Below are 14,254 nucleotides of genomic sequence, written 5' to 3' on the forward strand. Positions count from 1 at the left end.
AGAACTCGAGTCTTGACCAACAATATTTATTTTAATTTTTAATAGGTACAATGTAGATAATTTTAATTATTCAGTAATTATGTTCGACACAATAATTATTGTTGAGAATTAATTATAATAATAAAATAAAAAACACAGAATAAATAGTAGTGCTACCGTACAGAAATGACACTTCCTAAAAAACCTCTACAAAACCGAACTTTGACAGCGATTCAGGGACGAATCATGCTGTCCCTTTCTACTATATTGCAGTATCCCTTTCGGCTATTTACGGTTGTCAAAATTCAAGTCATTATCTTATCTGTGGTCGTGTAAAGGGACGTCAAGTTGTGCCAACCCTAATAATTGCTCGGAGCAATGCTGAGCCGAAAGGGGCCGAGAATGACCGAAAGAAGGAGTGTCGCCTGGTCTTACCTGCTACTGGAGATAGCTTCCGCATCACACACCATCTTGATTTCCACTGAAACAAAATAAATAAATATTAATAATACGTTTTGAAGATACTTTAGGTTGACACCATATATAAGAGGATAGAATATGGTATGTACATTCACGTCTGAAAATATCGATACGAAAAAAATGCCCAAAATATGTATACACTGCCTGAATATATGGGCAATTAAGTCGTGTATACATATTTTTGGCACTTTTTTCGTATCAATATTTTCAGACGTGACCGTACCTATAAAATATGCTCTGTGTGTATCTGTTTTCTGTAACAATACAATACAATGCAAAAACAAATTAATACTCTCTATTGTACAGTCAGCGTCAAATACTTCGTAGCAGTCAAAGTGGCCAAATAGTTCGGTACACCATATATTTAGTATGGTGTACCGAACTATTTGGCCACTTTGACTGCTACGAAGTATTTGACGCTGACTGTACACCTCAATGGGGGAAAATAATTTAAAAAGAAAACAGCAACGGATCTTATCGCTAAAAAGCGACTTGTTCCATCTGGAAGCGGACATTAAAAAAATACAATTGTCAACAGGTAAGTGCAAATGCAATAAATGGAGCCTAGCATGACCTACCTATGAAAAAAATACACAAATAAATACATTTATGATCTTTATTTATTCTTTTATTTGACACATTTATTTACACGGCATTACAGTTCACATCAATACACCGAGAAACTTAATTTTAACAAATATAAAAAAATAAGAATACCTACATGAAACAAAACATTTCAGATTTACGAATCAAAAAATTATCATATACTACTAGCTAGCCTATCAGTGGCGGATCGTTCAAAGAACTCGATTCCTACCGGCTTGTCTAATTTCCGTCCGTTGAGTAATTTCACGATCGATTCCTGGAGAAAAGGAAAGAAAAATTAGCTCCGGCTTCCCGACGAATATTTGTGACGTGTCGCAACTGTAGCCTATCATCCATCATATGACAATACTTCAAGCATTCACGGCACACACATGCGTATATACATAACGAAAACTCGTAGGTATAAATAGTATGTGTAGCAAGACATTTTAGGCAGCCCGGTGGAAATTGAGTTGTATGGAGACGCCGCCATAGAAATTAAGAAATTGTCCATAGCGTAGGTATCTACTTACGCTACGCTATGGGCTATATATTTCAAAGTGCATCACTATTTAATACTTAAATCAAAACAGGCAACACACAAAACATTAATGTATATATCATCAATACATATATTAAAACAGTGTAGACCAAATATAAACCCAACGAATATAGATCCATACAAACTAATAGACGCGGTGTCAAAAAAAAACGGCCCTGTTGTATGAGCGTTTTTTTTTGCCACTTTTTTTGTGACCTTTTGGGCCACTTTTGGGTTATTTCTAGACAGGATCGCGATCTCTTTTCATACTTATATGTATAATAAATAAATTTTTACACTTGACATTAAATTGTAATTTTTATTTTGTGGTCTTTTTATAAGTCTCTTGGCTTTATATTACCTAGGGAAGACCTAGTAGTAGGTCTTGTTTCTGATCACTCTGCCACTCTATTTTTGTCTTTTATTAAATAAATAAAAAAATGAGTACTAATGCATGTAAAAAGCGCTGGTGGCCTAGCGGTAAGAGCGTGTAACTTTCAATCCGGAGTTCGCGGGTTCAAGCCCCGGCTCGTACCAATGAGTTTTTCGGAACTTATGTACGGAATATCATTTGATATTTACCAGTCGCTTTTCGGTAAAGGAAAACATCGCGAGGAAACCGGACTAATCCCAACAAGGCCTAGTTTTACCCTCTGGGCTGGAAGGCAGTCGCTTTCGTAAAAACTAGTGCCTACGCCAAATCTTGGGATTAGTCGTCAAGCGGACCCCAGGCTCCCATGAGCCGTGGCTATATTCCGGGACAACGCTAGGAACAAGAAGGAGAGTACAATTGCATGTCTTTCTAAGTTTCTAGATGTAGATTATAATTCAGTAAAATTAAAAACTAAATTTCACCCCTTTATAAAGCTTCACTCCGTCACATTTTTTGGAATAAAAAACAAGACCTGGAAAATTATTTTGACCCACCTACATTAGGTAATTTTAGTATGCATCAAAAGTGTGTTTTGTAATATTTGGACCCGGGTACGTCCTTAAACTACGTCCAAAAGAGAGGTATGGGCATTGTGAATGTCATCTCGATTTGTGTGGTGGGGCACAGCGCAGCAGATGTCATTCCAGATCTAGAGCAGAGCCCAACTGGGGAAGTACCTCCTCCTTACAGAAAACCGCAGCCAAATAACACTAGACCCTACTCATAGTGTTGTGTTCCTGCCGATGCCGGTGAGTACTGGAGTTGCAGGCGTACATAGGCTACGGAGACTGCTTACCATCAGGCAGGCCGTATGCTTGTTTGCCACCGACATAGTATTTAATAAAAGTTTGCCATTGTGAACCATTTATTACTATTCTAACTCCACCAAGTAAAACACAATTGTAATTAATAATCAAACGAACTTACCTGTGAAGTTTGATTACAATTATGCGAGTATCCAAATCCAAGACAACAAATATAATTTACTAGCAGCAGTACACGTTATCGTGCAGTCCAAGTCACACATTTTAGAGATTATAGTATTTAAAAAACAAGTTCGCGCTGTCCCTCTCACTCGCTACGCTGCGTTCCTGCTTCGACATCGCTCCTCCAATACTCATTATTTCAGAGTTATTTTTGTGTTATTAACAGAGACTATTTTATTTTCATTTTTGGGGATGGGGGGCGGGTCTTTGTTGTCTTGGATTTGGATACTCGCATAATTGTAATCAAACTTCACAGGTAAGTTCGTTTGATTATTAATTATACTTCGTATCCAAATCCAAGACAACAAATATAATTTACTAGCAGATGTTCAGAGCTTTGTATTTAAATTCAAATCCTGAATGCGAAAATAAAATAAAATATCGATATCAAATCAGTATGTTACGAACATACTGATATTATTGATTTTGACTAAAGAGAACAACGTACCACCTAGAAGTTATTAATTTATATCCAATTTAAATAATTATTTATGTATCCACATAGTATAAATGTAAAATGTATGTATAGCATAATAAAATTAAGGAGTGGAATTGCTCTTGGTATTTCATTTCGTTAATATTAAAAAAGTATAAAACTTTCTTTGATTTCACTGTAGTATATTGATAAAGTTGTGTATATCTTAATATTCACAAGGTACAACTATTTTTATGTCATTTACAAGTGTAAATGTGTTTTCAAGCTTTAGTTGGCTCTAAATAAGTTTTAGATGGGCATTTTCTGTCTGTAACCATATAAACAAACCATTTTGTATAATTTAGAATTTACCAACCATTCTCTGGAGGTAATTACAACGGAGACAAACAAGCATACGGCCTGCCTGATGGTAAACAATCACCGTAGCCTATGAATGCCCGCTACTGCAGAGGTATATTACATGCGCGTTACTGACCCTAAAATATAATCTAATTTTATGTTACGACACTTTAAAGTTAATTTTGAATACAGCAATCAATACTTTCCTCGGTAAATAGCCTTTGAGTGAGGTAGATAAAGGAGAATTTTCTTCATTGTAAAGCTACCATAAATATCAAGGCTATATGTAAGTACTTTAAAACTAAGTCTGGACAATTACTAGTAGAGTATCCTGTAGGTATTAAGTATTTGAAACTTATCACTTTGAAAATATAGATGGACTAATTTTAGTTATTACCACAGATCAAGAAATAGTAATATGATATTATGTATAACTAAATAGCTAATCTCATCTGCTTATGCGTATCTGAACGATGATGGCTACTACGCTAACAAGTGGCAAGGAACTTAGGTAGATTATGTGTTGAGTTATGATATATTTGTGAACAAAATATCTGGCATGACTTGTAACTTGTACTTCATTTTAAGGAGTAACATTTTTTAACGTTACCTACAATAAAACTGTACAGTGTGCATTGCGACGAAAAATGAAAACTATTTAAGCTTTCTTTTACAGCAAGACAATATGACAACCCGAGCATTTACATTTCAGACAATAATAATGTTATTGTTAAAGGATTTCAACCCTTTATTGCGATTATTAATCTAGCTACTTAGCGCAAGCGACTGCAACACGTGGCAGAATAACTCTACTTGCATGGTTGCACAATTTACAGAACTTATTTCGCGTCGCGGGATAGTGCATCAACGGCGGTTCACCTCTTGTTTGATGCGGCGATGTTCCCCTGAAGTTTGGAGCTGAGAATACGTAAGTAAATTGTACCGGATTTATTACATTAGGCTCGTTGATATGGTATATTCTTGACAGCATATCAAAGCTGACGTTTGAAGTTATTAGGAGTATATAACAGCGTGATATGAGTACGAATCATAAATTTGGGTTAAAGGGTTTACAGATATATTTTTTCCTATATGTTGTTTACATACAGCATTTCTTTGTCTGTAAGGGCAATGACATTGCGTACATTTTGTTTAAGGTATTTTAGGCCGCATTAACACCTATTAAATTACCTCAGCGTAACAAGAACCTCCTTTATATTTCATTATTTTTACAAGTCCTGTAAACTTTAGCTCAACCTTAAATATTTTTGCTCTTTAGTCCCTTATATTTACATGCTTAAAGCTACTTCCAATACTATTAAAGTCTTCAATCATTACATTGGCATCAACACTGTTATAGTAGAGCAACGTTATATATCTTTGACGATATCATTTTGAGATATGTATAATGACCGACTGTAGACCGAAGAGCGAAGTGACCGAAGAGCGTAGCGACCGAAGTGCGAAGCGACCGAAGAGCGAAGCGACCAAAAGGAGCAAAGCAACCGAAGAACCAAATGACCGAAGCATTATAACCTCGACACTTAAAATGAAGCACATATAGCCTCGACGCTGCGGAAATGGAGGCCTCGATACGATTATTGTGGAATTGTATAGTACATATAACTTAAAGTGCGGCATATATCTTCGTCACTGCGACAGCTGCGACAGCGGACCCCTTGACACAATTATTGTGGAGTAATGATAGCATCCTCACTATGACGTGGGGCAAACTTAGCCTCAACACTACGACAGCAGAGCCCTCGACACAATGATTGTGGAGTAATGATAGCCTCCTCACTATTAAAGTGGGGTACATATAGCCTCGACGCTGTGAAAGCGGAGCCCTCGACACAATATTGTGGAGTAATGATAGCCTCTTCACTATTAAAGTGGGGCAAATATGGCTTCAACGCTGTGAAAGCGGAGCCCTCGACACAATGACTGTGGAGTAATGATAGCCTCTTCACTATTAAAGTGGGGCAAATATAGCTTCGACGCTGTGAAAGCGGAGCACTCGACACAATGGTTGTGGAGTAATGATAGCCTCATCACTATTAAAGTGGGGCAAATATAGCTTCAACGCTGTTAAAGCGGAGCCCTCGACACAATGATTGTGGAGAAATGATAGCCTCTTCACTATTAAAGTGGGGCAAATATAGCTTCAACGCTGTTAAAGCGGAGCCCTCGACACAATGGTTGTGGAGTAATGATAGCCTCATCACTATTAAAGTGGGGCAAATATAGCTTCGACGCTGTTAAAGCGGAGCCCTCGACACAATGATTGTGGAGTAATGATAGCCTCTTCACTATTAAAGTGGGGCAAATATAGCTTCGACGCTGTTAAAGCGGAGCCCTCGACACAATGGTTGTGGAGTAATGATAGCCTCATCACTATTAAAGTGGGGCAAATATAGCTTCGACGCTGTTAAAGCGGAGCCCTCGACACAATGATTGTGGAGTAATGATAGCCTCATCACTATTAAAGTGGGGCAAATATAGCTTCAACGCTGTTAAAGCGGAGCCCTCGACACAATGATTGTGGAGTAATGATAGCCTCATCACTATTAAAGTGGGGCAAATATAGCTTCGACGCTGTGAAAGCGGAGCCCTCGACACAATGGTTGTGGAGTAATGATAGCCTCTTCACTATTAAAGTGGGGCAAATATAACCTCGACGCTGTGAAAGCGGAGCCCTCGACACAATGATTGTGGAGTAATGATAGCCTCTTCACTATTAAAGTGGGGCAAATATAGTACCATGTCGACATCTCATTTATAAGAAAATATTTATTTAATATGTGTTTTAATTTTGAACTATTAATTAATGTGCATTATAAAATTACATTAAAACTTTAATCAACACAGTTAATACCGATTTTCTGTTTGATGAATATCTTGTTGCACCGTAAACCTAAGCTTCTAAGTACTCACGGAAAGGAGAATTATTATTAGACGGAGTCCACAATATTACACATATCAAGTATATCTTTCCATAATATATTTCATTTTAAAATTATATTATATTATGTTAATCAAAGCTGTCTAATAATAACAAAGCGGGTAACTAACTGATGATCAAATTTAGGAGGCGACCACATCGATTGGACCCAAGACTCGACGATACCGCGATGTCCGATTAAAGCCTACTACCTAATCCGTCAAGATCCATACGATAGATTCACTATGGCCCTCATATGGGGCATGGGGCGCACGGTATCGGAGCACGCATAGCACGTCCCGTTTGTATACGTCGATTAATGGCATTAAACACTTTAAACTGTCAGTCAGACTAAATAGTCTTCCAATGTCTTATAGATTGTGTATTGATTGACATTACTCCTGTATATTTATACCTATAGGTATCCTCATAAGACGCTCATTAAACTTGTTGGTACTGTGTATGTACATTTGCATAAAGACGCGTTTTGTTATCATTCATAGGCACTTATTACCAATCGGCAAGGATTACCATTGTTATCTGTTTTATTGTATGGTAGGGTAGATCGGACATGGTAAAAGCCGCTTTCGTGAAACGATTACCTAGTATATATTAACTTTATTCAGATATGGTTTGTATATTTAAATCTGTACGCGAAAGCATCTCGTAAAAAAAATTTGTGAGTGAACATTGCATTTTATGCAATCATAAAATGAAATCTAAATAATATTATATTAGTAAATAATACTATAATAGTACTTATTACAATTATTTAAAGTTCAAATTGTAATCTATTCAAAAAAGAAGGTAGTTGTAGTAAGTGATTTCGTATGAACGTAAAAATTACTTACTTGATTTCTTAGGTAATAAGTTTATTACGCTAAACGAATATACCTACAATTTCAAATTGAAAGTTTAAATGCCATGTAAGTATGGCAAACGAGACTAGACTTGCCGAGCTGAATAAACATCAATTTTTCGTTCGAGGGTACGGCGGTCGGCAGTTCAAATAATGTTTTGATTCTATACTTCTTATTCAGCGCACAATAAACATTAATCGAAACACAATTAGGTACACATATTTAGAGGAACACTATTTTGGCGAAAATACGTGTGACTCGGACTAACACAAAAACATGTAATGAGTATTGGAGGAGCGATGTCGAAGCAGGAACGCAGCGTAGCGAGTGAGAGGGACAGCGCGAACTTGTTTTTTAAATACTATAATCTCTAAAATGTGTGACTTGGACTGCACGATAACGTGTACTGCTGCTAGTAAATTATATTTGTTGTCTTGGATTTGGATACGAAGTATAATCATATTTTATTAATACCCACTCTCTCTGAACATACTTTTACTTTTCATCTCATATTCCTAAGTTGCCTCCATTCTTGCTTTCATTGGCATTGATTTACATTTCACATTCTAAAATGCATTTACTACTCCAGTTGTTAAAGTCCAAATTCGTGTGAAGCTTTTGAAAGTGTGAAATTGACTTTGCACTGTAGGGAATTTGCTGATTTTAAAGCAACAGATAATAGTCCATAGGGACTGGAGATTGTTATAAAACTGTGAAGAATATGCACAAGTGTTAAAATGCTTAGTAAAACACCTTTTCACCTAAGCAGCTCGAACAAGACTACTTTCTTCACTCCAGGAAGTGAGGAAAGTGCGACTTTCGCCACTCCAGGGAGTGAGGAAAATGCGACTTTCATCAGTCCAGGGAGTGAGAAAAAGTAGATTTTTAATTTAGTGAAGGCCATGAATACGGGAATATTTCTAGAAACTTTCGTCATAATGATGATGCCTTTCATTTATGAATGTATATAAATATGGTTAACTTTACATGATGTTGGATTTTTTTAACCTTTAATATGTTCTCACTAATTAGGTGAAAAGTAGTATGTGTCAAACGAGAGCAAAGTTATTTTACATCACGTGTTTTTGAGTTCCTCGCTACGCTCAACTATATCTCGAAGTAATAAGGTTCAAGAATAGTAACATGATCATTTCTTTATCGATGGTACTTACAACTAATAATTATGGTTGTTTATTAACTAATACAAACAGGACATAATCGCATATTATGTTTTAAATTTACCTCCGACGTTTCGAGGACGGCGTTGTCCCGACGGTGTGGTCTCGGAGAAGACTGGCTAAAGTTGACATCAAAATCTTCATATAATTCACTAAATACAAGGGTCAACCTTCGACGCCTAAATTCTCAAATTCAGGTACCGGGTTCAAATCCTGGTAAGGGCATATATTCGTGTGAAGAGCACGGATATTTGTTCCGGAGTCATATGTATGTAAGTATTTATAAATATTTATATAGTTATTATTTATATCGCTGTCTAAGTACCGTCAACACAAGCCTTATTGAGCTTACTGTGAGACTTAGAAAATTCCACCTTGAATGTTCTACTCTAATAGATATTGAGCAGCTCAAATTAAGCTCATACAATACAAACTCATCTAAACTTGTTATATTTAGTAACTTCATTTTATATTAAACAGAAATATATCTCATATAAAGTTGTTAATGTAACGTATGAGTCACTGGTTGTAAACTGATACCAATAAAAATGTTAAAACACGAAAAACGTGCTCATTCCGAACTCCCAAACAATAATACCATAAAAAACCGTTACAAAAATAAAATATCTCGATTGAAATATTCCCGACCTTTTTATTGGATCGCATAAATGTCGAAGCTATCAATGAAATGTTTTAATGCTGTCATGTTTGTTACGTTGTCCGTTATGAAGCCAGGGATAATTAAAATATAACATTGATGTAGAATTTTCATGGAAGAGACTCAATGAATGTCTGCAGAAAATGCGTATGCATAAGATATTTTTAATTAATTCGATAACTGCATATTTTAATTTAATTACGGGAATGTTTATATGGGACGGGAGTTGGACCGATTCCGGCGAATAATGTGTCAATCGATTACTTTTTGTGACGTAGGTGAAAAAGGCTACATTTTTACCAACTTCAAGAAAGCAGGAGATCTTTTAAAAGTATAATACAACACTCCGTAATCGGTGTATTTTCAAACGTTTTTCTTCTTTATTAAAGAGTAAATTGAACTGTGTTCAAGTCCAAGCACCGTTTCTCTGCATAAGCATGCTATTAAAAGATAGTTAGACATTAAAGAACGTGCAAGCCGTAGAACACGTCATATCTATGGCCGTACGTGTTATTATGTACAGGAGTGTTATCTATGACATTGACTACGATGCAATCCTTAGTTATTTCGGTTACGATAGCAACAATTATGTAGATTAATTATCACCGTATTATGAAAAGGTATGAAAAGACTGAGACGTTCATAAATATTTTTTTTAGTTTAAAAGTTAAAATTAAATTACTTATTAGTTAGAGGAGACTTATTAGGAGGCAACGGCTACAATTGAGGATGATGAAGTTAATTTAAAAAAAGCCTCAATACCATACCAGTCAAATCTGTACATTATTCTTGAAAAAAAAATGGATGTGAAAAGGTGTTAATCCATTTCAGCAGGGATAATGGTAATGGTACAGAAATTGCTCAATTTGAAAAGACCACCGCATGGCTACATATTCGATGCACTTTTCAGATCGAACCGTGTACACTTTTCATTATGTTTTATTTTAAAATACTTCGAACAACTCTTCTAGAGTATTTATATTCTCGACCTAATTCGCGTGAGCGAGTACTGCGCTTTCCATCTGCATATCGAGGTAATACTGAATCGGAAGCTATATTTCCGACCGTTCGTTCGGCTGTGCCGTACTGGAATACGGTGCCGTGATTCTTTTGTTGTTAAGATCAATGCACACACACTGTTGGCAAGTCCAACAGAAACTGACCTTATTAAATCATTGCTTCTTTAATTCATTGCTCTGTACTCTATGCTTTATTCACTCTATATTCAATTCACATCGTCGCAAGGTTGCCAGCCTAACGATCTTTTACAGGGTACATTTCGGAGAGTGTGCCGAGGAACTGCACAACCTTATTCCTCCGTCCCCATTTCACCATCCGACTCCTACCAGACAATCGGCACTCCGGCATCGCTTCATGGTAGGTATTCCACAAATACGCACGAAGCGTTTTGCTTCAACATTCCTTATGCGAACTGCCAAGGAGTGGAATGCCCTGCCCGAGTCTGTGTTTCCGCATGAGTACAATCTGGATCTCTTCAAGGCAAGAGTAAATAGGTATCTTGTAGGTAAGCGTGCTCCTACGTGGTACCATCAGGTGAGATCGTGGTCAAACGTCTGCCTATCCTACGTAAAAAAAAATCGTTACCATGTAAACCATACAACATACACATCAGATATCAGTTTACGTGCTTTTAATACTTTGTTATAATTAAGTATAATTTGTGACCATCAAGACGGTGTTATCTATTCTTCTCCTCAAGGAAGCAGCCCATTAAATCTCCGCTCAACACATACGACGAGAGCGTGTGTTTGAATTGAACTTGGTATAAAGTAGTCATGTATCTATCTACCAACTAATTAACAAGCGTTTTAATAAATAATTATCTTGTACATGACACTCTCATCCTACTGTTGTTGTACTGAGTTGGATGTTTCGATGTTATGCATGTAAAAAAAAATTTATACTACGTCGGTGGCAAACAAGCATACGGCCCGCCTGATGGTAAGCAGTCTCCGTAGCCTATGTAAGCCTGCAACTCCAGGGGAGTTACATGCGCGTTGCCGACCCTAAACCCGCCCCCCCCCTCGTTGAGCTCTGACAACCTTACTCACCGGCAGGAACACAACACTATGAGTAGGGTCTAGTGTTATTTGGCTGCTGTTTTCTGTAAGGTGGAGGTACTTCCCCAGTTGGGCTCTGCTCTAGATCTGGAATGACATCCACTGGCTGTGCCCTACCACACAAAGCGAGATGACATTCACAATGCCCAATACCTCTCTTTTGGACGCAGTTTAAGGACGTACCCGGGTCCTGCTTTGAAACATGTAGTGATTCTCAATCAAACAGCAAACCCATACCTAATTTCTGATAACGAAAAGGTGTACACTGTATTTTCAAGCCAGGTAATGCTAGTATTTGTATTTCCAAACTATTAGACATGGTAGTGTTGAAGATATTTAAGGGCCTGAACATATTTATTTTGCTATAAAGTAGAAGATAAATTTGTTCATTATTTACTGTATCGGAGAAGAACGGAATTGTAAGTGTAACTATATCGACTATACAGAGCTCAACGAGGGGGGGCGGGTTTAGGGTCGGCAACGCGCATGTAACTCCTCTGAAGTTGCGGGCGTACATAGGCTACGGAGACTACTTACCATCGGGCGGGCCGTATGCTTGTTTTCCACCGACGTGGTATAAAAAAAAATGTATTTAGGAGTCATAATAATGCGAGAAAGGCGGCTACAGTTTCCAAGCCAAGCAATATTTGGAAAAACGGGGGAAGTTTACAGTATAAATTCCCGAGCCACGTGTGTCAAATTCCAAATAGCCTGTAATCGGAACTCCGTCCGGAAAACGTCCCGTCAAAGGAGCGAGCACGTAAGTGTGCCTTTGAAACCTTAGCTGTCATTAAGATCTTTGATGTCCACATCGTCAGCATTTAAGTAACAATTTAAACTTTGTTACAAAGACATAGGATTCACAAAGGTTGGATAAGTCTGACCGATCTGACCATGTCTGAACAACTTCATACTTAACTGATAAGTCGTAAGCTTTACTACAAACATTAGTTGCATTGCGGTAACTTCGAAAGGGGAATAATTTTGAAAACTACAAACATCCATTCGGGATGCTGTTCTTGGAAATCTGTTCCTGACCCGCGGTCTATTGTTATTCCAAAGATATTCGCGAATTGTCCTATTTACAGTACATATGCATAGTGTTACTTTTACATTTGAATGAGCACTTTCCTTACCTAGGTATGTCGAAAATTTAAAATGCCATATGTAATGTAAAACGTTATACGATATACGTATGTGCGAATAGATAATTCGCAACTCTTGTCGATTTAAAACACCTCTTTCGGTCGTGTTTTAATTTATCGCCACTCGTTGCGAATTTCCTGCTTTCCACACTTGTATCGTAAATAGGCAACTATTCTTTGTCTTGCTATAGTTTCCGTACATATTTCATATTGCTATTGTTCATATTGATTTGTCTTTCACCTGTTAGTGTTTGGTCCTTTCGCATTTTCTCAAAGGTTATCTGAAAGAGATCCCCTTTAGGTATAAGTTCGCCTTTGTGCTTAACATTTTTGTATGTCTATTATATGTTAACCTGTTTATGTACAATAAAGTGACATACATACATACATATTTCTATACCTAGTGCCCATTTTCTACTGATTTTTCCAAGTGTTTAATTCCAATTAAACGTCATAGTAAATTTTTATTGCTCCACCTTTTTATAAACATCAAAATGAAGGGTTGAAATACCACGCCCTTACAAGGTATTTCCATTTAACGAATGACTCATTAATTTGGTTCCTACTCGTAGTATTATGATTTCTAGCTAATCTAATAGGTTTGTTATCATAACATCGTGACTAGCTTCCTAATCATCGTAAGTTAAGAGGCTGTCAACACCCAATGTCCTTGAAATTGATGTTACTTAAACAGTTTTTTAAGAAAGACTATTTGTTTTAGTCAAATAAGAAAAATATATGTTCATATTAATTATATTTCAAAGACCGTGGTTGTACTCGATACATGATTGAACGAAATCGGCTCGATAGAAAATAATTGCAAAGATTGGTCTTAAAATCACAATTAAACGGTTTTATGTCTTTAATGTTTTGACTTATGGGTCTGCAATTAAAATCACAATTTCAAAACATTTATATCTAAACCGTGGTTGTGTAAAATATTACACTAATAATCCACTTTTTTTATTTAAATATTTTTCTTATTATTCCCTTGCCCAGGCCCAGTAACATGCGACAGTGCTATCTCATTTACTCCGATACAAATAGACAGTGTGCGCGCTTTAGGTATTGACAGCCTCTTAATAGTTAGTAGGTGCCTTATCAAGTATTATTATATAGTTTCGTAGGAGCTATCTTATCTATAGACTAGGCTAGGATTGATATGAGAATTTTATATGAATATTTCCGTCTCGCTGACGGGGGCGACTTTTAAAATGAGTGCGATAAGGACAACAGCAGCTTTGGCTAAAAATCCTGCTTTAAAATCTCAATAGTCGAGGTTTCGTACTCGACTGTTTCCTCCTCGAAAACTAAACTAATCGTAACGAAATTTTAAAATCTTATTGGTAATGAAATTATCTGTGTCTGTTTTGCTTTTTATGTTAATTGGTATCAGTTTTTAATACCATGCCTTTCTTTGCGGCCCGGTCGAATAGGCCGTTTTTGCGATGTTTGAAGTGCTCTAGCGCATAAAGAAACAAAAACAAAACAGTCCAACACAGATATTGATAATATTAATAAATATCAGTTGACAAAATTATTGTTCTAGGGTGAAAAACCACGGAGGAAACCAAGGAGGTGTGTATGGAGAAATGACCACTCGTCTAGCCTC

The 14,254-nt window shown here is 36.8% G+C and overlaps 1 protein-coding gene across 2 annotated transcripts in view; it reads right to left on the reverse strand.

Moving 5' to 3' along the window:
- The window catches only part of LOC133526203 (uncharacterized), a 327,454-nt gene that overhangs the window by 272,911 nt on the left and 40,289 nt on the right, over positions 1 to 14,254 (reverse strand). For both annotated transcript variants that reach the window (XM_061862715.1, XM_061862716.1), the window contains one exon: positions 415 to 460. In XM_061862715.1, the coding sequence (XP_061718699.1) occupies positions 415 to 460 (46 nt within the window). The remainder of the gene's footprint in view (positions 1 to 414; positions 461 to 14,254) is intronic.

The sequence above is a fragment of the Cydia pomonella genome, chromosome 16, assembly GCF_033807575.1.
Source record: "Cydia pomonella isolate Wapato2018A chromosome 16, ilCydPomo1, whole genome shotgun sequence".
Taxonomy (NCBI): Eukaryota; Metazoa; Arthropoda; class Insecta; order Lepidoptera; family Tortricidae; genus Cydia; species Cydia pomonella.